The sequence below is a fragment of the Eleutherodactylus coqui genome, chromosome 9 (genome assembly GCF_035609145.1).
Source record: "Eleutherodactylus coqui strain aEleCoq1 chromosome 9, aEleCoq1.hap1, whole genome shotgun sequence".
Lineage (NCBI taxonomy): Eukaryota > Metazoa > Chordata > Amphibia > Anura > Eleutherodactylidae > Eleutherodactylus > Eleutherodactylus coqui.
The window spans coordinates 89383661-89406280 of record NC_089845.1 but is presented as its reverse complement, the minus strand read 5'-3'; the positions used below and the strand labels follow the sequence as shown (position 1 = coordinate 89406280).

Here is a 22620-nt window from a genome sequence, read left to right as displayed (position 1 = left end):
TTTAGTGTTTTTGTTACATTTTTGAACCACTGCAAAAAAAAGGCATCAGAAAAAAAACAAGTGTATTGCAAAAGCTGCATGGTGTTTTAAACAATGCATGCGGTTTAAAAAAAAAAAAAAGCCAATTCCACCCCAGTTCCATCCCATGTGAACATACTCTTACAGTACTACGGCTATGGTTAGAGATCGCAGAGTAAGGCCAGCATTACACAAGTGTATGCGTATTTGCGCACATACGAGCACAGCATATTTGCAGAATAAATGCTACTTTTTTGTGCGTAATTGACTGTACACAAAGGTATGTGCAAAACAATATACGCACCGATTGAAATGGCTAAATAAGTCTAATGAGTTACAGATGGGTTCCGTTTCCTGCTCAGCTACACGGTGTTTCACTTAAAGGGGTTGTCCCGCGCCGAAACTGTTTTTTTTTTTTTTCAACCCCCCCCCCGTTCGGCGTGAGACAACCCCGATGCAGGGACCTAAAGAAAAATCCGCACAGCGCTTACCTGAATCCCCGCGCTCCGGTGATTTTCTTACTTACCGGCTGAAGATGGCCGCCGGCATCTTCTTCCTCGGTGGACCGCAGGGCTTCTGTGCGGTCCATTGCCGATTCCAGCCTCCTGATTGGCTGGAATCGGCACGTGACGGGGCGGAGCTACACGGAGCCCCATTGAGATAAGAAGAAGACCCGGACTGCGCAAGCGCGGCTAATTTGGCCATTAGACGGCGAAAATTAGTCGGCTCCATGGAAACGAAGACGCCAGCAACGGAGCAGGTAAGTGAAAAACTTCTTATAACTTCTGTATGGCTCATAATTAATGCACAATGTACATTACAAAGTGCATTAATATGGCCATACAGAAGTGTATACCCCCACTTGCTTTCGCGGGACAACCCCTTTAACTCCTAAAATATTTTGTGTGCATTTCTGCATCCTCATTGACTTCCATGGGGACTTTTAGCATGCAAATGCGCAGGAAAATAGAGCATGCTGCATTTTTTTGTGCGACTGACATTACGCCCATGTGAACGAACGCATTGAAATCACTGGTTGTATTCTCTGTGTATTGCGCATGCACATTTTGTGTGTGAAGCCAGCCTGAGGCTTCCTTCACATGAGCCCCGTTTCACAGCTGGCCGATATACGCGACCCATCTGATGCATTGGTTTCCAATGCCTCAGTTCAGATAGACGTTTTTCTGATGCGTAAAAATGGCCGTCCGGCAAAGGCAGCGCATACGGTGCGCATTCCGTCCGGCTGTCTTTACACCGGCCTGAAAAGATAGCGGTCCCATGGATTCTTATGGGAGACTATGAGAGCTGCCGGAGAAGGGAGGTGGGAGGAAGTTTAGCAGCATCTCTGCTTAAGGCCGCCTGCAGACGGCCGGGTCCCGAGCCCCTGCAGGGACCAGCGTTTTCTAACGCAATCCTATGGCAGCTTCCACGGGCGGAAATTCTGGGGGAAATTCTGCAGCGGAATTTCCGCCCGTGTGCAAGGGGCCTAATTGTCTTTAGTTATTGACAAAAACGTGTTACCCTTTTGAGATCCACGTGTTTCAGCCTCCCAGTTTATATCCGGATTGTTAAGGTCTCCCATAATAATTACCTTATTGTGATTTTCCACTTCATCTCTTTGCCTCAGTAACAGCTTTTCAGTGGCCTCTGTTATATTTGGTGATCTATAGAAAACCCCTATGAGGATTTTATTATTGTTTTTCCCTCCATGTACCTCTACCCATAGAGACTGCACATGTTCATCTCCCTCCCATATATCTTCCCGTGGGCTTTAAACAGGACTTTACTTAAAGATAAACCCCTCCCCCTTTCAGTTTTTTACGATCCCTTCTGAACAGACTGTAACCCTGTACGGTCACCGCCCCGTTTAAGCTTCCATCAAACCAGGTCTCCGTTACTCCCACTATGTCGTAGTTTTCCTCTGACACTATTACTGTATTACTGCACCTGCACATTTAGCTGTGAATCCACAACCGGATCTTGTTGTGGTATATCTCTTTTCTTCATTGAACTCAATGAGGACAATCTGCAACAATTGCGCGCTCACATCACAACCGCAACTGACACGCTGCAGATGGAAAAATAAAGACGAGTTGCAGGTTCTCTTGCATAATATGAATATTTTGAACAAATTATGTTTTTTTTCTGGCCACAAACCCAAAGTTTAAAGCTACTGATAGATATTTTCTAAACGTTTGTGGAATGGACTATGCTTTTTTACACGCACGCCGGGGTATTTTACGGTACATTTTGCGCCCACGAGGCATGTTCATTTTCGGGTGGCAAACGAAGACGCACCGATTGGTATATCTAATTAGCCTGAGTTCCAGATGTGTTCTTATTCTGACGCCATTCCGCAGTGTTCGCACATCTCTCAGCGTATTACACGTGCGTTGCCATTGATTTCTACGAGGGCTTTGAGTGCACAAATACGCAGGTAAATAGAGCGCGCTGGTTGTTCTGCGCGACCGAAATGTGAAGGGAAAATATGCGCATGTGAACGAACCCATTGAAGTAAATTAGTGCTATTCGCTGCGTATTGTGCGTACAATTACGCCCGTGTGAAGGGGAGCCTTAGGGCCAAAGCAGCAAAGTGGATGAGAATTAGACGAAATCTAATCCACAGGCTGCGGAGAAACCGCGCTGAAACTGACATGCCACACGGAATTCAAAGCCGCGGCATGTCAATTATATCGCCGTCTCCGCTTCTCTTCTCTCTATGGGGAGAGAAGGCTGCAGCAGACTGCAGGTGGCGAAGTCGCTTCAAAACCCGCACTGAGGGTTACAACATAGGGACAACAAGCGTGTTACACGGTGTAACGCGGCTCCTCCGGCTTCCATCTTGCACTCAGGCATTTTCCTAGCCACTAACTTTTGTACTGAATTTGCGCCAGAGGCTCGAAGTGGCGCCTATGAGACTCATATGAACATCGCTGTTTAGACGCTCGTTGTTGGCATTTTTTTCGGACGTGCGCAATAGATTCTGGCGTGAAACCGTGCCGCGCTCCGCGTACACTTGTATCGTAGTGCTTGCCCTCCTCTGCTCCATCTGTTATACCGCTATGTCCTGATGTATCGCACCCCAGCCCAATGTGAACTACCCCAGCACAGCGCCATCCCTGGAGGCAGCGGACAGCACAGCCGTCAGCTGCCACAGGGAGGAGATAAACAGGAAGTATGTGCATAATAGGAGCCATGTGTAAGGGAGGAGCTGCTCTCTCCTGCCTGCATCCATCCCTGACGGGCGGCCGGGGAGCCGTTACATGATGAGCGCGGTGTGTGGTGAGTGTCCCCGGCAACAGGTGACCGCCGAGTACTGAGCAGCGCCGCCCGGCTGACAGGCTGCACTGTGTGACCGCGCGCAGATATAGCAGAGCCGGCTCTGCGGGCCGCAGTGTTTACAGGCGAGTGCCGGGAGCGGAGCAGCCCTGTGTCTCTGGGGATGGTTGCTATGGGCAACGCTCCACTACCTGCTCTAGGGCTGGGCTGGGTAGGTAAGTCTTGTGCCCTTGGACCCCTGCATATGTTACAAGCTGTAGGTGGATGTGTTTAACCCCTTAATAACACATTGGCCATAAGGATGCGATGGATTTTCATCTTCACTTTTCAAAAGCCATAATTTTTTATTTTTACTTTTTAGCCAACATGGTGGTCTGAGGATTGAAGCTTCTCCCCAACCGGGATAGGTGGTAAAGTGCCTGCGCTGATGCTCCGGCCATCTCTATGGGACTGCTTGACATCATGGAGGGCTGTACCCCACTATCACCCTGGGTCCCTCAGAGGTGACTGGTGGAACAGGGTGCAGGCTCGCCCATTTGTAGGAGACTGGCCCCCTACTTGTGATCTGTGGGGTTCTGGCGGTCAGACCCCCGCTGTGCAGACACTGGGCCCCCTACTTGTGATCTGTGGGGTTCCGGCGGTCAGACCCCCGCTGTGCAGACACTTGGCCCCCTACTTGTGATCTGTGGGGTTCTGGCGGTCAGACCCCCGCTGTGCAGACACTTGGCCCCCTACTTGTGATCTATGGGGTTCCGGCGGTCAGACTCCCGCTGTGCAGACACTTGGCCCCCTACTTGTGATCTGTGGGGTTCTGGCGGTCAGACCCCCGCTGTGCAGACACTTGGCCCCCTACTTGTGATCTGTGGGGTTCCGGCGGTCAGACCCCCGCTGTGCAGACACTTGGCCCCCTACTTGTGATCTGTGGGGTTGCGGCGGTCAGACCCCCGCTGTGCAGACACTTGGCCCCCTACTTGTGATCTGTGGGGTTCCGGCGGTCAGACCCCCGCTGTGCAGACACTTGGCCCCCTACTTGTGATCTGTGGGGTTCCGGCGGTCAGACCCCCGCTGTGCAGACACTTGGCCCCCTACTTGTGATCTGTGGGGTTCCGGCGGTCAGACCCCCGCTGTGCAGACACTTGGCCCCCTACTTGTGATCTGTGGGGTTGCGGCGGTCAGACCCCCGCTGTGCAGACACTTGGCCCCCTACTTGTGATCTGTGGGGTTGCGGCGGTCAGACCCCCGCTGTGCAGACACTTGGCCCCCTACTTGTGATCTGTGGGGTTGCGGCGGTCAGACCCCCGCTGTGCAGACACTTGGCCCCCTACTTGTGATCTGTGGGGTTCCGGCGGTCAGACCCCCGCTGTGCAGACACTTGGCCCCCTACTTGTGATCTGTGGGGTTCCGGCGGTCAGACCCCCGCTGTGCAGACACTTGGCCCCCTACTTGTGATCTGTGGGGTTCCGGCAGTCAGACCCCCGCTGTGCAGACACTTGGCCCCCTACTTGTGATCTGTGGGGTTCCTGCAGTCAGACCCCCGCTGTGCAGACACTTGGCCCCCTACTTGTGATCTGTGGGGTTCCGGCGGTCAGATCCCCGCTGTGCAGACACTTGGCCCCCTACTTGTGATCTGTGGGGTTGCGGCGGTCAGACCCCCGCTGTGCAGACACTTGGCCCCCTATGTTGAGTTTATATCTTTGGATCCCCTTCCAAGTGCATTAATTGATTACATTTGACTGTAGTTGCTTCTGCAGCGGGCGCATGAATTATTGTGAGACCCCCGAGGTTCACTTACATGCCGCACGATGCAGCGTCATTTTACCGCAATTTCGAGTGGTATTTTTGATCACCCGTTACAGTGTTTGCTGCGCTTTTTTCTGCGCCCCATCATTGTGATGGGTGATGAGGGGTTAAAAACCACAGAAAAATAGAACATACAAAGCTCAAAAATTGCAGCGGTAGAAACGCAGCGTTCGAGCGGAGGTCTGTTCGGCCCCATTGAAATTAATGGGAGCGCTGTACTGCGAGTAACTTGGGCTGCAGTGGTAAAAAGCAGCCGGATAGCCAGCGGCCTTAGGTCCAATGTCCACGGCACGTGCAGTTTTTCAATGTGGATATCCACAGCGGATGCGTCTTAAATTTTTATTTTATTTATGGCTTGCGGGTGATCGCAGAGTGTGTGTTTTAATCTCCTATAGAGATGAATGGAGTCACATCCACACGGGATCCGCGGTAAAATAAGCATGCTGCGATTTTTAGATCCGCGCGGGGCATCCGCAAAGACCATAAAAATCAAATCCGTAGGGTATAATTCAGTTGGGGATTCCCATTGTTTCCTATGGAATCCGTGCCGCTTTAATAAATCAAATTCACACGTGGACATTGGGCCTTAAAGGGGTTGTCCTGCGAAACAAAGTTGGGGTATACACTTCTGTATGGCCATATTAATGCACTTTGTAATGTACATTGTGCATTAATTATGAGCCATACAGAAGTTATTCACTTACCTGTTCCGTTGCTAGCGTCCCCGTTTCCATGGTGCCTTCTAATTTTCAGCGTCTAATCGCCGGATTAGACGCGCTTGCGCAGTCCGGTCTTCTTCTTTTCTGAATGGGGCCGCTCGTGCCGGAGAGCGGCTCCTTGTAACTCCGCCCCGTCACGTGCCGATTCCAGCCAATCAGGAGGCTGGAATCGGCAATGGACCGCACAGAAGCCCTGCGGTCCACCGAGGGTGAAGATCCCGGCGGCCATCTTCAGCAGGTAAGTAAGAAGTCACCGGAGCGCGGGGATTCAGGTAAGCACTATCCCGTTTTCTTTTTTAACCCCTGCATCTGGTTTGTCTCGCGCCGAACGGGGGGGGCTATTGAAAAAAAAAAAACCCGTTTCGGCGCGGGACAACCCCTTTAAAGGGTTTTTACTACTGATGACCTGTCCTCTGAAGGATAGGTCATCAATAGTTGATCAGCTGGGGTGTGTCGCTTGGGACCCTGACTGATCAGCTGAGCGGGTGCATGCTGTCAGTGCCGCAAATACACAGAGGTCGGAGCTCGAGCAGCGGAAGTGTCTGCGCCAGATATATATATATATTTTTTACGGGGCACCTCTAATGTGCTATATAACTTTTTACATTTTATTCAATTTTTTTTCCCCCCATTTGGTAAAACTAACAGGGCTTAATTATCTGGATCAGCACAATTACTGCGGTACCCAGTTTGCATAGATTTAAAAAAATTTTTTTTTTTTTATACTACTATTTCATAATACGATTTTTAAAGAAAAACAATTTGCATCAGCGCATTCTGAGATTCGTAACGTTTTCTATCTTTCCTTCCGTGGAGCTTTGTGAGGTCTTGTAGTCTTAGGTCGCCTGCACAGCGGGATCTGACCCGGTGCCCAGCAGGCAACCCCAGCTTACCTCTCCGGCGTCTTCTCTTCTCTGCTGCGAATGTGCCGGCTGTTGTGTTGGCGCAGTAGAGAGGACATCGCTATGGTGATGACATGGCTCCCGCAACCATTCTGCATCGATTGCAGAATGGCCGACGGACAGACTGCTTCCATTGACTTCCGTGGAAGCTGGCTATGCGTTGCCCGCACAAAATTACATCATGCCGTGATTTCCTTCCCGCGAGCAGAATATCGCAATCTATTTCCGCTCGTGGGCAGGAGATCGCGTATTGTCATCGCATGCTATGAGCTGGATTTGCTGCAGAATCCGGAGGCGGACAACTGCTGTGAATTCTGCAATGCAAACTGGTACTTTTTTGGAGTACGTGTGACCTCTAGATTGCATTTTTTTCGGAGGTAAACAAAAGAAGGTTGTCCTTCATCTTTTTTTATTTGGTGTTCTAACTTTAAAAAGGGTTTTTGTAGGGAGAATGTGAGTTGTTGTTTTTTGGGGGGCCTTTTTTTTTAATACCCCCTCCCCCCCCCCCCCTTACCCTTTTTAAACTAGGTTCTTTTTTTAATTAACCTTTCTTTACACTACCTTGTTCATGAAGCAAACCTGACAGCATGATACCATTGAGGCTTCCAGCTGCCATGGGACCCCATTGGTAGCTTACAGTCACCACTTCCTCCTGTCATCTACTAACATACTGCAGTTGGTATTAATTGTGGCATGTAAGGGGTTAAACTGCCAGGATGTGAGGTTTGGTCAGGCAATTTCCCACCTCAAAAAGATCTGCGTGCCGGTTTAAACTCATTAGTGAGGTCAGTGAAAAAGCGTATTTGCTGTCCCTAAGAGGTTAAGCTATGTGGAACAGTCAGAAACATTGGCTGTGACTGTACGCTATGATAGCCACCATGAGATGCCTCTGTATGCTGCCAATTATATACACTTGTAGGTTTCTCTGTTTGAATCTAATGGATATTCTTCATCACGTGCCATGTTAAAAGGGAAGTAAAACCTAAAGCCGCAATATACATGAAAAAGTCTTTCTTCAATACTTTCCCAATCCAGTGCAGATGCTCCAGCAGTGTGGGCACAGGGGTCATGTGCTGTACTCGCTGGCATCAGGTCTCATGCCAGTCCCTCTCACTCTGCAGCTGGTCGCACCCTGACAAATAGCTGCTTTTGCTGAAGAATCTGCAGACCCCCAGTCAGACTTCTCATATGCAAGTGGAAGTATTGGATGGGTTATGTTTACACATTGGGATTAAAGCCAACATATCTTCAAGGAGATCCACGGCAGAAGTCTTAGGCCGACCCTCTGACGTCTGCGGCAGATCCACACAAGGATTTATTTGAGTGGTGTGAGATATGGAATGTTAGTGTTTCTGATAAGGATTTAGACCTAAATTCAGCATCTAAATCCTCATCAAATCCTGGAAGCGTGACTACATGCATTAGAGTCAGCTGTTCATGTAACATACTCATTGACAAAAACAATAATGCACCCAGATAGAAATGGATTGACGTGCAGTTATATCTTAGGCAGATGTGTAAGTGATTACAGTTGTGGTCTGATTAGTAACGGGGCTTACCACAGAGGCTGTAAAAGTGCTTCCCACCGCCCCATTGCCCTATAAAAAGGCTCTCGGAGGCTACTGTTGTGTGTTAGGCTGCCTGCACATGACCGGGTTTAAATTGCGTAATCCGCAATAGTCTCCCATGCCGACGATCAGCTCTATCCTGTACAAATTGAAACCAATGAAACATCCAGAAAAAAAACCCGCAGCGTGCTCCATTTTTTTTGCGCAGATTCTGCATGGACTGCTTTCATTGTTGTCAATGGAAGCCATCCGACCCGCAGCCCTTCTGCATTTGACATTATGGAAAGGTCACGGATTCCTCGTTATCACTAGGTGATGACATGGGAAAAACAAGCTTTAAACAAAAAAAACTGTATTGTGCATGTCCGACGGCGAGCCGTGCGGACCATCCACAGTACAGATGAAGAAAAATGACAGGTACAGACGGACGCCAGCCGGGCACAGGGTCGGATTCCGCTGTGGGCTCCTGCATGTGGAATTCAACCTGTTGGTGTGCATGTGGACTTGTATCTGTTGACTGCTAGACATGACTCTACAACACACCCAAAGACATTTTGAGAGGGGGCACATCATTGGAGAAGCAGAATGGTCATTTTGATGGACTGTCTGCCATCTGACCAAGCTGTTAGGAAGTGTTGGGAGCAGTGGCAACATGGGGGCGCACACACTATTAACAGGCTCTGGACGGCCCAGACAGACTACTAGAAGAGAGGATCGTTTGCTCCACTGACAAGCGCAAACCCATCCAACGGGCATGTTGTCCACCATCCAGACACAAGTGGTGCCTTCATTTCAGACCCCTGTCTCTGCCTGGACTATTTCCAGGCAGTTGGCAGCAGAAGGAAATTTGAGGTCCCCAAGCCCAATACAAGTCCTGCCATTAACGCCCCAACATCGTCGCTCACGTTTGCAGTGTTGTCATGAAACCTGCCCTGCTACAGGCTGGAACCGTATTGACTATAGTAACGAATCCCGGTTCTATTTGGAAGCCGATGACACTTGTGTTTGAGTATGGAGGCCTTGTGGTGAGCGCCTCAATCCTGCCTTTGTTGTGGAGCTACGTGGTGATCTTGGCTGCCGTTGTGTATGACAGTTGATCATCCCTAGTAGTAATCGAGGGACATTAACCGCGCAGCGATATGTGGTGGAAATCCTGTGGCCACATGTGTTACCTCTTCTTGCGGGGCTTCCAACAGGCATTATCCTGCCGAAGAATGCAAGGGTTTCCCATGAATGCCTACACCAGGTTGCCACACTTTCTTGGTTTGCCTGGTCGGCAGATTTATCGATCGAGCATTTATGGAACCAGCTGGAATGCCAGCTTCAGCAGGATCCAGAGGCCCGGTTGCAACATCTGTTAGCAAATGTACCGCAGGATAACATATGTAGCCTGTATGCCTCCATGCCTGACCGTATCTCATCATGTAGCCCGGCTAGAGGTGGCCCAACAAGGGACTGGAGCCTCTTTAGAATTGTACAGTTTTCCCTTGTTAATGCAAATAAATCTATTTGCTATATGGTATGCTTTTAGGGTCCAAATTTGTTGTTTATATTTGAGCTGGAAGTAACTTGCAGACCGCACACGCATCGGATGTGATTGAAAGTCATCTGTTTATTCCAGTAACAAGCAGCAGTATATATACAAAAGAGATTTGCTATGAGGCTAGAACGCTCTTCAATTGTAATAATTATAATTTATTCTAATTCATTTATTATCATTGGTTCGTAAAACGGTATTAATATCTTAGTTGGCAGGCAGACTTCTCTCAAGCAGAGTGGCACCATGCATAATAGGCTTCTCCAAACACAAAGTGCATAAACCTATATAACCATAACCTATATAGGAACATGAGAACAGGCTGCTCCGACCCCGGGCCCATGAGTCTGCTTTCTCTATCTCTGCAAAATTTTTGTTAAATGAAGGGGGAAAGGGACTTGTTTGTATAGCGCCAACTTATTCTGCAGCGCTTTCAGGTAATTTATTTATTACCCCTCACCAAGCTGGGTGCTCATTTTACCGACCTCGGAAGGATGAAAGGCTAAGGCAACCTTGAGCCGGCTACCTGAACAAAGCGGGGATCGAAACTGCAACCTTCAGGTTGTGAGCGAGAGCTTAGGTTTGCATACTGCTGCCTTAATACTTTGCACCGCACGAGGCCCAAATGAAAATGATGATGATAGGACAGAGCAGGAGATGGTTACAAAATGGATACAAGATACAATCTTTTCTGCCCTAACACCCCAATAAACGGATCCTTTCGCTGTAATATTGTAATCGCCTACATATATCATTATTCACATAATTTCAGTCCATTCCAACAACTCCTTCTTGGTGCGTTAGGTTTTTTTTTTTTTTTTTGTCAATATATACATTAACAGCTCTTGTCCACCATAGCAAACTTCCATTCTATTTAGGTTGCATGTCCATGGGCGTAGCCATATCCCACGGGGATCTCTGGAGACGGCTGATGGTTCTCCACTCGTGGACTGGGGGGCTGCGCTTTTCATAGCCGGATTATCGCTGCAGGGAACGCAATGAAAATTTGCCTGTGGACAGGCAGCCTTAATAGAGATGGGTCCCGAACTGGGGAACCCCCTGTTACTTCGATATGCCCTAATAGGATATAGAACCATCCACTTAAAACCCCTGTCCATAACTAGAGCCTAGCATGATATTGTGAAGCATTACTTTCAGATTTGAGAATTTCAGATTAGAAAAGCTAATAATGACTCTTCCTGGCCAAGAAAAACTGCAAATGCAAGCAGTCCGGAAAGAGGAAGCAGAACATCAACGGACTGTTTACGTATCCTAAAAACACTTGTGTTCTCTCATTATGGGGACTGTTCAAAAACTTATTTCAAAAGCCGGTTTCATGTTCTCTAGTCTGTACTTATCAACCGACCAGTTATAACATGACTTTGCTTCTGTGATGAAATGAACAGTAAAAAATGTCCTTCTCCGTTTACAGATTCCTCTTCAAAGTCCTCTTGTGATATGTCAAACGTGACCTCGGCGCGGATAGGTGAGCTGCGACAATCCATATTTCTTAATCATTGGGGCAAAATTCATTTGTGGGTTCTGCATGTAAATTTCTGGTGGAGTTCTTAGCCTTACATTTTTGCTGGGGATTACGCGGCACGCTGGAAAAATCTGACACAATTTGCTACGTTACAAATCCATTTGAACATGCCCTTTAAGTTAATTGTATCGGACAACTGACAAGGATTTACGAAACTGTCTAAAACAAATTACTTGTGTTGTCCACAGCAACCAATTACAGTGTAGCTTTCATTTCTTATTGTGCTCTTGGAATATGAAAGCTGAGCTGTCATTGGTTGCTATGGGCAACAACCTTCTTCTTTTAGGCAGTTTTCATGTATCTGCCCGACTTGTTTTATTCTATTGCATTCTTCTAACTTGTACATGTTCCTACACAGACCAGAACAGCGAACTTGAAGAGCAACTTCTCCGTGATGCCCGGAATGGAAACGTGGATGGAGTCCGAACACTCCTAGAAGGCTACAAAAAAGGAGAGCTTACAATTAATATAGACTGCAAAGGTTAATAAAATAGTTATTTAAAGAAGAGTTTTGAGAAGCTTCTTTTAGAGATATCTCACTTGGGGGGGGGGGGGGGGGGATCCTTGGAATCTAGGGGTTCTTTTCTTGTACCTTCATGTAAAATCTTTTACATTATATTCTGATTTTTGCCATCTACCTCCCCAAGAAATGGCTGCCAGTAATGTTGAATTAGACCATGTCCATTTTTTAAAAACATATTTGTTTCCTCTTATGCAAATGGGTTCAAAGTCCAGTGCTGGTTATTTTTTAATATATCTTTATAGTGATTTTGAAACTCACTACTTGGCTTATAAATGTGGCTTTAGCTCCTGGGACACTGGCAAATAGCTGATGCCAATTGAGGAGCCACAGGCACCCGAATTTTCCCCTGTTGGGGGGTCTTATACTATAACTTGATGGACCTTTATTACTGAGTGTCTCTCTGCCCTGACTTATAGGAGCGCCCCAAGCATGGGACACCCTCGGTGACTTTCATATGCCCCAAGGTGATGTAAAGACGGGTTTTATGAGCCAACCTCTCTAACTTGGTCTATAGTGTACAGTGAATTTGGAGCTCTACATCAGAAAAAATGCATATGGAGTACAAGGAGTTTGTTATGTTATGCTTCAAAAAATTTGGACAAATGAAGACTTGAGTTTATCTTGCAAAAAACAAGCCCTCATACAGCTCCATCAATGGGAAAAATGAAAATGTTATGGCTCTTGGAATGCTGCAACACAAAAGCACACTTTATAAAAAAGAAAATAAAGGTGTGTTTTTTTTTCTATACACACACAAAAAAAACTGTTTAAACTTGGTATTGCTGGAACCTTGCTGACCCAGAGAATATCACATTATTTTGCACACTGAACAACGTTAAAATGAAATCCAAAAACAAATGGCAGATTTTTTTTTTTCTCCATTAAAAAAAAAAGTAATGAAAGTTATGCAGTAGATTTATATGTACCCAAAAAATGCTATTAAAAAGTACAAAAAAACAAGCCCTGATATGGTGATATTGAAGGGAAAAAAAAATAAAGTTATGGCTCCTGGAATGCGATGATGGGGGAGATAGAGGGGGGGAATTAAAAACTAGGGGTCAAATCCACTTCTCGCTTTGGGTCAAGAAACTTTTGTAGCCTCAAACTGCTGCAAAAACCTGTGATCACCCTAAAATGTGTACATTTACTCTGTTCGTGTGATAACCCGTTAACACATACAATGAATGTACATAAAAAGACTAGTCTCCTTGCACATCATGTTCCTCTGTTCCCCATTCCCATACAATTGCCTGTTATAAAACAAATCTCAGCAGAAGGCAGAGAAACATTCCAGAGTTTTCTCAGGGAATCTTTCCCCTTTTGGTGAAGGAGAGGTAGCAGGGAGCGGATCTCCGAACATCAGGTGCAGGCGCCCCGTACTGTGTGACTACATTGCTGTACTTCTCTTGTACTGATCCGGAATCATAACTTGGATTATTACTCAGTTACATTGACTATTCTGCCGACCCCGGGCCATCATACTCTAGTCTAAAACAAAAATGTTGTTCCTAGGTAAAAGCAAGTCTAACATGGGATGGGCACCTCTTCATCTGGCATGTTATTTTGGACACAAGGAAGTGGTCGCAGATCTATTAAAGGTTAGTCTATTTCCTGTACACTGCATTATATAGCTAGAGCTCTGTCGTGTTTTAGGAAACCTGCTACGCGACGGTCCTTTGAAATTTTGTAGTACTCAACATACTCTCAAAGACACACGGGACGTCCTGTGTAAACATTGTGGTGACACAATCTGTGCCATTAACAAATACTTTCAAGGTTTAATTTTTCCAGAGCTGGAACATGAAATATGTGATCTGATTGGTTGCTATGGGCTATAGCCATTCATTTCTTAACCTTTTCAAGATGAAGGTACTGTAAATATTCAGCAATTAGTCGTGGGCTCTGGAACTGCAGGAAGTGGCGATCACCTGATCGTAGCGACTCCTTCCCCCTGGCATGTCAGAGCTGCAGGACCTTAGCACACTGTAGCCCAGTTATCCCAGTGACTACTGTCAATACTGGGGAATTATTTCTCCTGTTAGTGTGGCTCCTATGGTTGTTACAGTGGAAAACTGAAATAAGACACTGTGAATGCCCCCCAGAGATCATACGTGACATCATGGGGGACATGTATGTATAAAATGATTTACAAAATAATGTGTAAATATATAAAAAGTAACCCAAGCCAACCTAAACTGTTGCCATATCCGTTCTGTTATCGGAGAGCATACAACTTGTATATCAATATGTCTGAAACAGAATGGGGAACACATTCTTGCACTTTATTTTAGAGTAAATATAGTAAAACAAAAAAAAAAAGACTTTACTTTTTATATTTGTACATATTACCCCTAATAATACAAAGGAGAAAAAAATAAGGTTGAAAAAAAGGTATTAAACAACCTAATATGTCACAAATAACTGGCAGACAAAGGAAAGGGAAAACCTCTAATCTTTAAGGAATTGCAAGAGTTCTCCCATGTGAACATGTTAGTTTAAAGCGAATCTCTGGTCCCAGGTCAGAATTTTGTCCAGAGATGAGAAGGGACCGTTCTAGTTCCTCCTGTTCTGTGGCAATGCTTCTCTGATTTGCAGGTTTGGAGTCCCATTTTTGCCCTTTCAAGAAGGTCAACTGCCTAAACCCCCTAAAACTACCAATGCACTATATCTGCCTTATGATTGACCAGCATTGTTTGTGTGATCAGGGTACACTATGTAGATAGAAAATTGTGGTACCCATCTTTCACATCTGAAAATGGAACCCTGAACTGGTGGATGGGAGGGACGTCGGCAGAGAACAATAATGGCTGGTAATGTTACATCGGCCTTGGTATAGATGTCCCAGGACTGGTGAGTCCTTGTAAAGAGGACCTGTCAAGAAAACTGCATTTGAGACAACAGGGACGTGGCTATGGCTATGTAGCCTGCCTCACTGTCTCCAATGCCACTTGTTCACCTGCACTGGAGCCTATCACTAGTGCTTTGTCATAGAATCCTAGAATGGTAGAGTTGGAAGGGACCTCCAGGGTCGTCTGATCACACCTCCTGCTTAGTGCAGGATCACTAGATCATCCCAATCAAACGACAATGGCTGATGGCATGTCTGATCAAAAAAAGAACAGTGGAGAACTCCCGCTGACAGAAGACTAGTGCCGGGTTCTGTATGTGTAACTAGTTGGTACAGGCGAATGAGGGTGTAGAACAAAGAGGATAAAATGGAGTTGGAATTAGCAGGGATGTGGATTGAAAAATATGCAGACTGTCCTGCTAAGCAGAGAATGTGACAGGTTCTCTTAAAGGATCCTCAAGATCCTCCTCAAACAACTGCAAAGAGTTGGAGCATTCAGTCACCAAGCTGTTTATGGCTACTAGCTGAAGGGAGAATGAGTGACTGCACTGAGCCAGACCCATGTCTTTGTTCAACCTGTCATTCTGTATAGCAAGACTTTAGATGACTAGCTGATTGCTTTAGGTTTATCTGCTGAAACCCACCTAAATGTAATTGCCTGTTCTGGCTAGGAGTCCTATTACACAAGTGCCATAAATGCTTTGGTAATGGTGGTATTTGCCGGGCTGCACTTTCAAGTTCAGTCCAACAGTTGTCAGGAAAACATGAGTTCTATCAGCAGCTGCTAACACTCTAAGGGCAGCCTAACAGAGAACAGTAATGGGTCAACCACCTAATGGCTCCTATGAGCAGGAGCTGTCTTTTAAGTAATCCCCCCCCCACCCCACCCCCCCAAGGGTAACTACCCACTACAGTTTTTTTTCACAGCGAAATTTGCAGCGTCTTCTTTTCTGCAGGGGTCTATGGGACTTGTAATGTTAAAATCACGATTGCGCAAAATCGCAAGTTTGTGGTAAATTGCAAATCACGATTTTAACATTACAAGTCCCATAGACCCTTGCAGAAAAAAAACACTGCGAATTTCGCAGTGAAAAAAAACTGTAGTGGGTAGTCACCCTAACTCGGTAGTAAATCTCCTTTTTGTTCATGGAAGCAATAGTGTAGTCTGCTACACAATTTTTTTACTATTTATTTATTCATTTTTTTTATTTTATTTTTTTTAATCCCCCTCCAGAAAAAACAGAAGCTTGACAGAAAGTAGCTGTTTTTGGACAGTTTTACTTTTGTATCTGTTAAAGCTGACACAAAGAATGCTAATGTTTTTTGGACTGCTCCACAACTGAGTTGTCAAAGACAGAAAAAGTAAAAAAATAATGGAAACATTAGTTTTTGAATCAGTTTATGGGATTGTACACAGATTTGTTTAAAAACAGAAACCTGAATGCAATATGACTAGAGGCTAAAGAACAGCTGCACCTTGTGACCCTTTTTTTTTTCTTTTTAATTTCCCCTTGTTTTTGCAGGCAGGAGCTGACATCAATGCTCTGAACGACATGGGGGACACTCCTTTACACCGAGCTGCCTTTACTGGACGAAAGGTGAAATGCGTGCTGCTTTGTGGGGGGCAAGGTTAGGGCATGGATATTATCCCTGCGGTATTGAAAATCGCACTGTGCTCGTGAAGGGAAAAAAAACTGTGAAACTGATAATTTGTGAATTAGCAATTCATCTTCTGGAGGAAGTTTGAATTTGCAGATGTCTGGGGTCCTGCTTCCATTAGGAGTTTCCATCATAACCGCAAAAGAAATTGATGCAGCATGCTGTGCTTCACCCCCCCCCCCCCCTACAAAAATGCCGGACACCACAGTGAAAACATGATGGAACCTATTGTCATCGATGGGTGCCATTGGTGTCCGTCTTATGACAGATTTGACACTACGTTATTTTCCCTTCCTAAAACAGATATTTGTAAGGGAGATGCTAACGGTCCTTATCCCAGCTCTTTCATTTTTGTATGTCGGATCGTACATGCAGTCCCTATCTAGATTGTGTAGGATTTACAAACGATTTACACTTATTTGTTTGTTTTGCAGGAAAATATGGAGTGCAAAATTTTTAGCAGAATGTGTTTAGCAATGACTACACACATCGTTTCAACAGAAGACAAAACCCGTCATACATACAGCATTTCATCTTGTTTAAAATACACATTAGGTGGAACTTGGGAGCGCTGCTCCTGTGAGGAGGAGTCACTGAAAGTCTCTTCCCATTTACTGAAGAGTTTTCAATTTGACAAACTGTGCGACCATTTAGTAAGTAGTAAATGTGTTGATGATTTCAGGAGCTGGTGATTTTATTGCTGGATTCCAATTCGGACACCACTGTAATAAATGGAGGGGGTCGAACAGCTGCTGATGTGGCCAAAGACAAAGAGATTAAAGCCATGTTGGAAGGTAATGTTCATTTTGGTGCTAAAGAGTCCATAAAAGTTTGTTTTGGTCATAAATAGAGATGAGCGAGCATACTCGTCCGAGCTTGATGCTCGTTCGAGTATTAGGGTGCTCGAGATGCTCGTTATTCGAGACGAGCACCACGCGGTACTCATCCCGATTAAACGAGCACTGACCATTGAATTCAATGGAGCCGGCAATACAGCCGGCTCCATTGAAAGCAATGGGCTGCCGGCGATCGCTGGATGAATTGTTGGGAAGGGCTTAAATATATAAGCCCTTCCCTGCAATTCATCCAGAAATGTGTAAAAATTAAAAAATATATACTCACCTTGTCCCGGCAGAACGATGTTAGCCCATTGAATTCAATGGAGCCGGCAATACAGCCGGCTCCATTGAAAGCAATGGGCTGCCGGCGATCGCTGGATGAATTGTTGGGAAGGGCTTAAATATATAAGCCCTTCCCTGCAATTCATCCAGAAATGTGTAAAAATTAAAAAATATATACTCACCTTGTCCCGGCAGAACGATGTTAGCCCATTGAATTCAATGGAGCCGGCAATACAGCCGGCTCCATTGAAAGCAATGGGCTGCCGGCGATCGCTGGATGAATTGTTGGGAAGGGCTTAAATATATAAGCCCTTCCCTGCAATTCATCCAGAAATGTGTCAAAAAAAAAATTAAAAAAAAATTTATATATATATATATATATATATATATATATATATATATATATATATATATATATACACATACATACTCACATACATACATACTCACATACATACATACTCACATACATACATACTCACATACATACATACTCACCTTGTCCTGGCAGACGGAGTTCAGCGCGGCCGGCGTGAAGGGGGTGTGAGTCAGACATGCCCCTGATTGTCTCAGCGCTGAGCCAATCAGAGGCAGATCTCACTCACACCCATTCATTGAATTCAATGGGCTAACATCGTTCTTCGCTGTTACAGCTGTGGCAGAGGAGAACGATCGTTATGCTGACAGTGGTGGTGGTGGTGGTGGGGGGGGGGGTCTCACTCTTGCCACTATTGTATCTTAATAGTGAGACCTCGGAGCCTGAAATGCAGCCCTGCATGTTGCTCCTCGCCTGACCTATCCATTTCTGTGTTTTTTACATGACTTTGGTGATTTGCTAAGATTTTCACAAATGAAAACCTTAGCGGAGCACCAGTCATATACAAAAATGCTCGAGTCGCCCATTGACTTCAATGGGGTTCGTTACTCGAAACGAGCTCTCGAGCATCACTGAAAGTTCGACTTGAGTAACGAGCACCCGAGCATTTTGGTGCTCGCTCATCTCTAGTCATAAATCAACTAAGACACCCTGATTGTTGCTTTCAATCACTGTCATGTTAGTGATCTAATGCAATGTTTTCATTTTCCACTAGATGGCGCTTGATGCTGCTGCTTTGAAACCTATTTACTAGTAATTGGCAGGTTTTATTGAACTTATAGGCCAAATCCATGAGGTTGATGAAAGCCAGAGATTCCATGTGTGCTCTGGGAACATTCCCGGAGCATACATCGGATGCATATTTAAAATGGATAAATACCTGAATGCAGTACGTAAGCATAGCCTAAAACTGTTTAATATGGAAAAACACTATTGCAGTGCAGCATGTAGGCAGTGTGTGTGTGGTGGTTGAAGGAAAAAAAAACAATTATATCTTCTGAATGTTTGTTTTTAAATCATTTGTACAATCAGCTGCACAAAGAACACAAGAAAGAAAACTGGAAGAGAAACTTTTGGAAGCCGTTAGAGAAGGAAATCTTTCGAAATTATCAGAACTGGTAAGCTTTGTTGTAAGACCACAAAACACTTAGAGCTTTTTGCACCAGCCCCTGCTGGCCCCATATAGCCAGTGCACCAGCCCCTGCTGGCCCCATATAGCCAGTGCACCAGCCCCTGCTGGCCCCATATAGCCAGTGCACCAGCCCCTGCTGGCCCCATATAGCCAGTGCACCAGCCCCTGCTGGCCCCATATAGCCAGTGCACCAGCCCCTGCTGGCCCCATATAGCCAGTGCACCAGCCCCTGCTGGCCCCATATAGCCAGTGCACCAGCCCCTGCTGGCCCCATATAGCCAGTGCACCAGCCCCTGCTGGCCCCATATAGCCAGTGCACCAGCCCCTGCTGGCCCCATATAGCCAGTGCACCAGCCCCTGCTGGCCCCATATAGCCAGTGCACCAGCCCCTGCTGGCCCCATATAGCCAGTGCACCAGCCCCTGCTGGCCCCATATAGCCAGTGCACCAGCCCCTGCTGGCCCCATATAGCCAGTCCACCAGCCCCTGCTGGCCCCATATAGCCAGTCCACCAGCCCCTGCTGGCCCCATATAGCCAGTCCACCAGCCCCTGCTGGCCCCATATAGCCAGTCCACCAGCCCCTGCTGGCCCCATATAGCCAGTGCACCAGCCCCTGCTGGCCCCATATAGCCAGTGCACCAGCCCCTGCTGGCCCCATATAGCCAGTGCACCAGCCCCTGCTGGCCCCATATAGCCAGTGCACCAGCCCCTGCTGGCGCAATGGCTTCAGTCTTACGGGATATATGGCTGATACACTTCCTGTCTTTCTCTTTTCAGAATACTGCTGCGTCCTACACTATTGACAGACTTGACAAAAAGAACTGCATACAATTGCACTAGCTTTAACATGAATGTAATACCGCATACACGTTCTTTAGTAGATGTATTGTGTGACTATTTTGTCCCCACTGTAACACGCTGGACTACAGTGAACAACCATCTCCTAAAGACCTTGTATACTGACTATATTTTGAGTGCTATATAATATGTATATTTTCTGAAGATGCAATAAATAAGAGCCACAGGGCATCTCTAACTGCGACACAAGTTACACGGCTAAAGATCGCAACATAGCCCTGCAGCATCGTACAGTATGGAAGACCATCTTTTTGCAACTGCGAGCCACAACATGACCACTTTCAGATCCATTAGGTTGCAATATTGTAAGGCTATACTGTGATCTTCCTACTGTGCGACATGCTGTGGCTACAGTCCTTGTGTAGCGCCAGCCTGAAGCTTCCCATATAAATGATGGCAGATATGTATTTGCATACTTCTGAACTACACTTTTCTCTAGTTAAGCAAAGCTAAGCCTCCTGATGTTAACTGCACCGACCAGATGGGTAACACACCTCTGCACTGTGCTGCATATAGGGGGATGAAGCAGTGCGCCTTAAGACTTCTTAAAAATGGCGCAGATGTAAATATCAAGAATATCAATGGTAAGGACTGTAAAATGTAATGAAGTCTATGTATTAGAATGCTGTTCATGTATTTGATCTTATGGGGATTCAACAAGTTTTTATTTTTTTTAAAGTTGCCGATTTTGTTGCCTTTTTGTCTTATCAAAAACATTACATTGGATATCTTTGGTGGCCCGTGAACTAGGACCTCCATAGTTCAATAGAACTCCTGGGCACAATATAAGTTCTACTATAAGAATATGTTTACATCAGGGTTTTCATTGCAATCTTTGTTCCATTTGTTGGTACGTGGGGGGTTAAAAATTCCTCTTTTTTTAATTTTTAATTTTTTTTTTTTTGTTTCAAAAAATGTTGGCTAAAATGCCACATGTGACTTTAACTTAACCATTTATTGACCAGGTACTTTTTGGTTTTTCAGCCCTGTGCTCCAAGAGTTAAAATTACTTGTTTTCTATTGATGGTGCCGTATGGGCTTGTTTTTTGTGGGACAGGTCGAGTTGTTTTCTTTCTTTGGTTTGTTTGTTTTTCTTTTCAATGGTACTGTATAAGTCATAAATTGAAAAACCTAAAAAAAAAAAAATTCTACGGGGGGTGAAATGGAAAGGGCCAAATGCACTTGTTTTTTTAAAAAAATTTTTTTATTTATTTTTAATAGGGAGGGTATTTCTGAGGGGTCCACGGTGCATTAAAAACTTTCATGCTGAAGGGGTATTCCTGTCTGTCTGTGAGTGAATGTGAACTTTGCCTGCCAAGCTGGGCCACAGCAATGGAAACAGAGGTGTCTGCTTGCTGCAAAAATCAACTCTGTGCACAAGCACACTGGCGTAGCAAACCGATAACAGACCACCACCAATCTGCTCATGAGCTATCCTGAGCATAGGCCAGCAATATGGTGGTATTCTGGGCATTTACTATTGATGACCCATCTGGGCATTTACTATTGATGACCTATCCTCAGGGTAGGTTATCAATAGTTGATTGGCTTGGGTCCACTGCTCAGGATCTCTGATCAGCTGATCCTCCTGCCCATTGTAGGTGTAGTGGAGCTGGATGTCTACATCTGTGGTAAGAGCCTTCTGTTACACTTCAGCTCCAACCAAAATGCAGACACTCAACTCATCTGCACTAACAGTGGGCTGGAGGATCCCGAGCAGCGGACCCCTGCCGATCAACTATTAATGACCTATCCTAAGAATAGGTCACCAACAATAAATGCCCGGAAACCACATTTGAATAGTCCTGATATATGCCAAAAGACTATACTTGTGTCATATGTCTTGACAGAATGTGCTAGCATACTTTTTTGTCTTATTTTATTGAAAAGCTAAGCTCCGTTTGTTTGGCGTATTCATGAATAGACGTTAAGGATTTATGTCAAATGCGGTTAAATAATGGGGTCTGACCACTGGCATACTTCCTAAGCATGTACCTTTCCCTGGCCTGTATTTCACATTTTAAAATGGTTTTTAGCCAGCAGGTTACCTGAATTGGTTTATAAGTTATTTACTTAGTTATAGATTCTGCCTGGAGAAAAACCATTTCTGAATGTTCTTTATGGTTTTTCTAGATCAGAAGCCAGTAGACCTAGCCCAACGTATGGAAATAAAGCAGGTTCTACAAGGCAAGACTGTAAAGGTAAGAACTGCAAAAGTCGCTGAAAAGCCTATCTAAGGGCACCTACCCACCAGCGATATTTTTTTTCTTGCGATGCGAGATCGAGTGAAAACTCAAGCCTCGCAGCGCTAAGAAAACATAGGGAGTACATTGCGGACTTCTGTTACAGCTGTGGCAGAAGTTCACGATGCTATCCCATTGCTTTCAATTGGGCCAGCTCTGGAAATGGATTGCAGGCAACCCCCGCAGCAATGATTTTCGAGGAGGAGCTTTTAAAAAATAAAAAAAATAAAAAAAATTTTTTTTTACTCATCTAGAAGGGCAGTCTGTCTCTTCTCTCCAGCCCCAGCAGTCATCTTTTTGTCTTCTGGAACTCAGGGATTGAAAAATCCCCACCCCCAAAAAGCGGTGGTCTGATTTTGCTGAACGCTCAGCTAATCACAAGCAGCGCTCAGACATTGAATGACATCTCAGCGCTGCCTGTAATTGGCCACAGCGCTCAGCCAATCATAGGCAGCGCTCAGCCATTCATAATTTAAAAAAAAATAAATAGGAAA

At 45.5% G+C, this 22620-nt stretch overlaps 1 protein-coding gene across 1 annotated transcript in view; it reads left to right on the top strand.

The window, feature by feature from the left end:
- Nucleotides 1-3205: 3205 nt before the first annotated feature.
- Nucleotides 3206-22620, top strand: part of OSBPL1A (oxysterol binding protein like 1A) — a 111133-nt gene continuing 91718 nt past the window's right edge. The window contains exons 1-9 of the mRNA XM_066578037.1: nt 3206-3300; nt 11256-11309; nt 11725-11847; nt 13402-13487; nt 16261-16335; nt 17079-17190; nt 18926-19011; nt 20323-20467; nt 22017-22084. Of these exons, the coding sequence (XP_066434134.1) occupies nt 3282-3300; nt 11256-11309; nt 11725-11847; nt 13402-13487; nt 16261-16335; nt 17079-17190; nt 18926-19011; nt 20323-20467; nt 22017-22084 (768 nt within the window). The 5' untranslated portion in view covers nt 3206-3281. The remainder of the gene's footprint in view (nt 3301-11255; nt 11310-11724; nt 11848-13401; nt 13488-16260; nt 16336-17078; nt 17191-18925; nt 19012-20322; nt 20468-22016; nt 22085-22620) is intronic.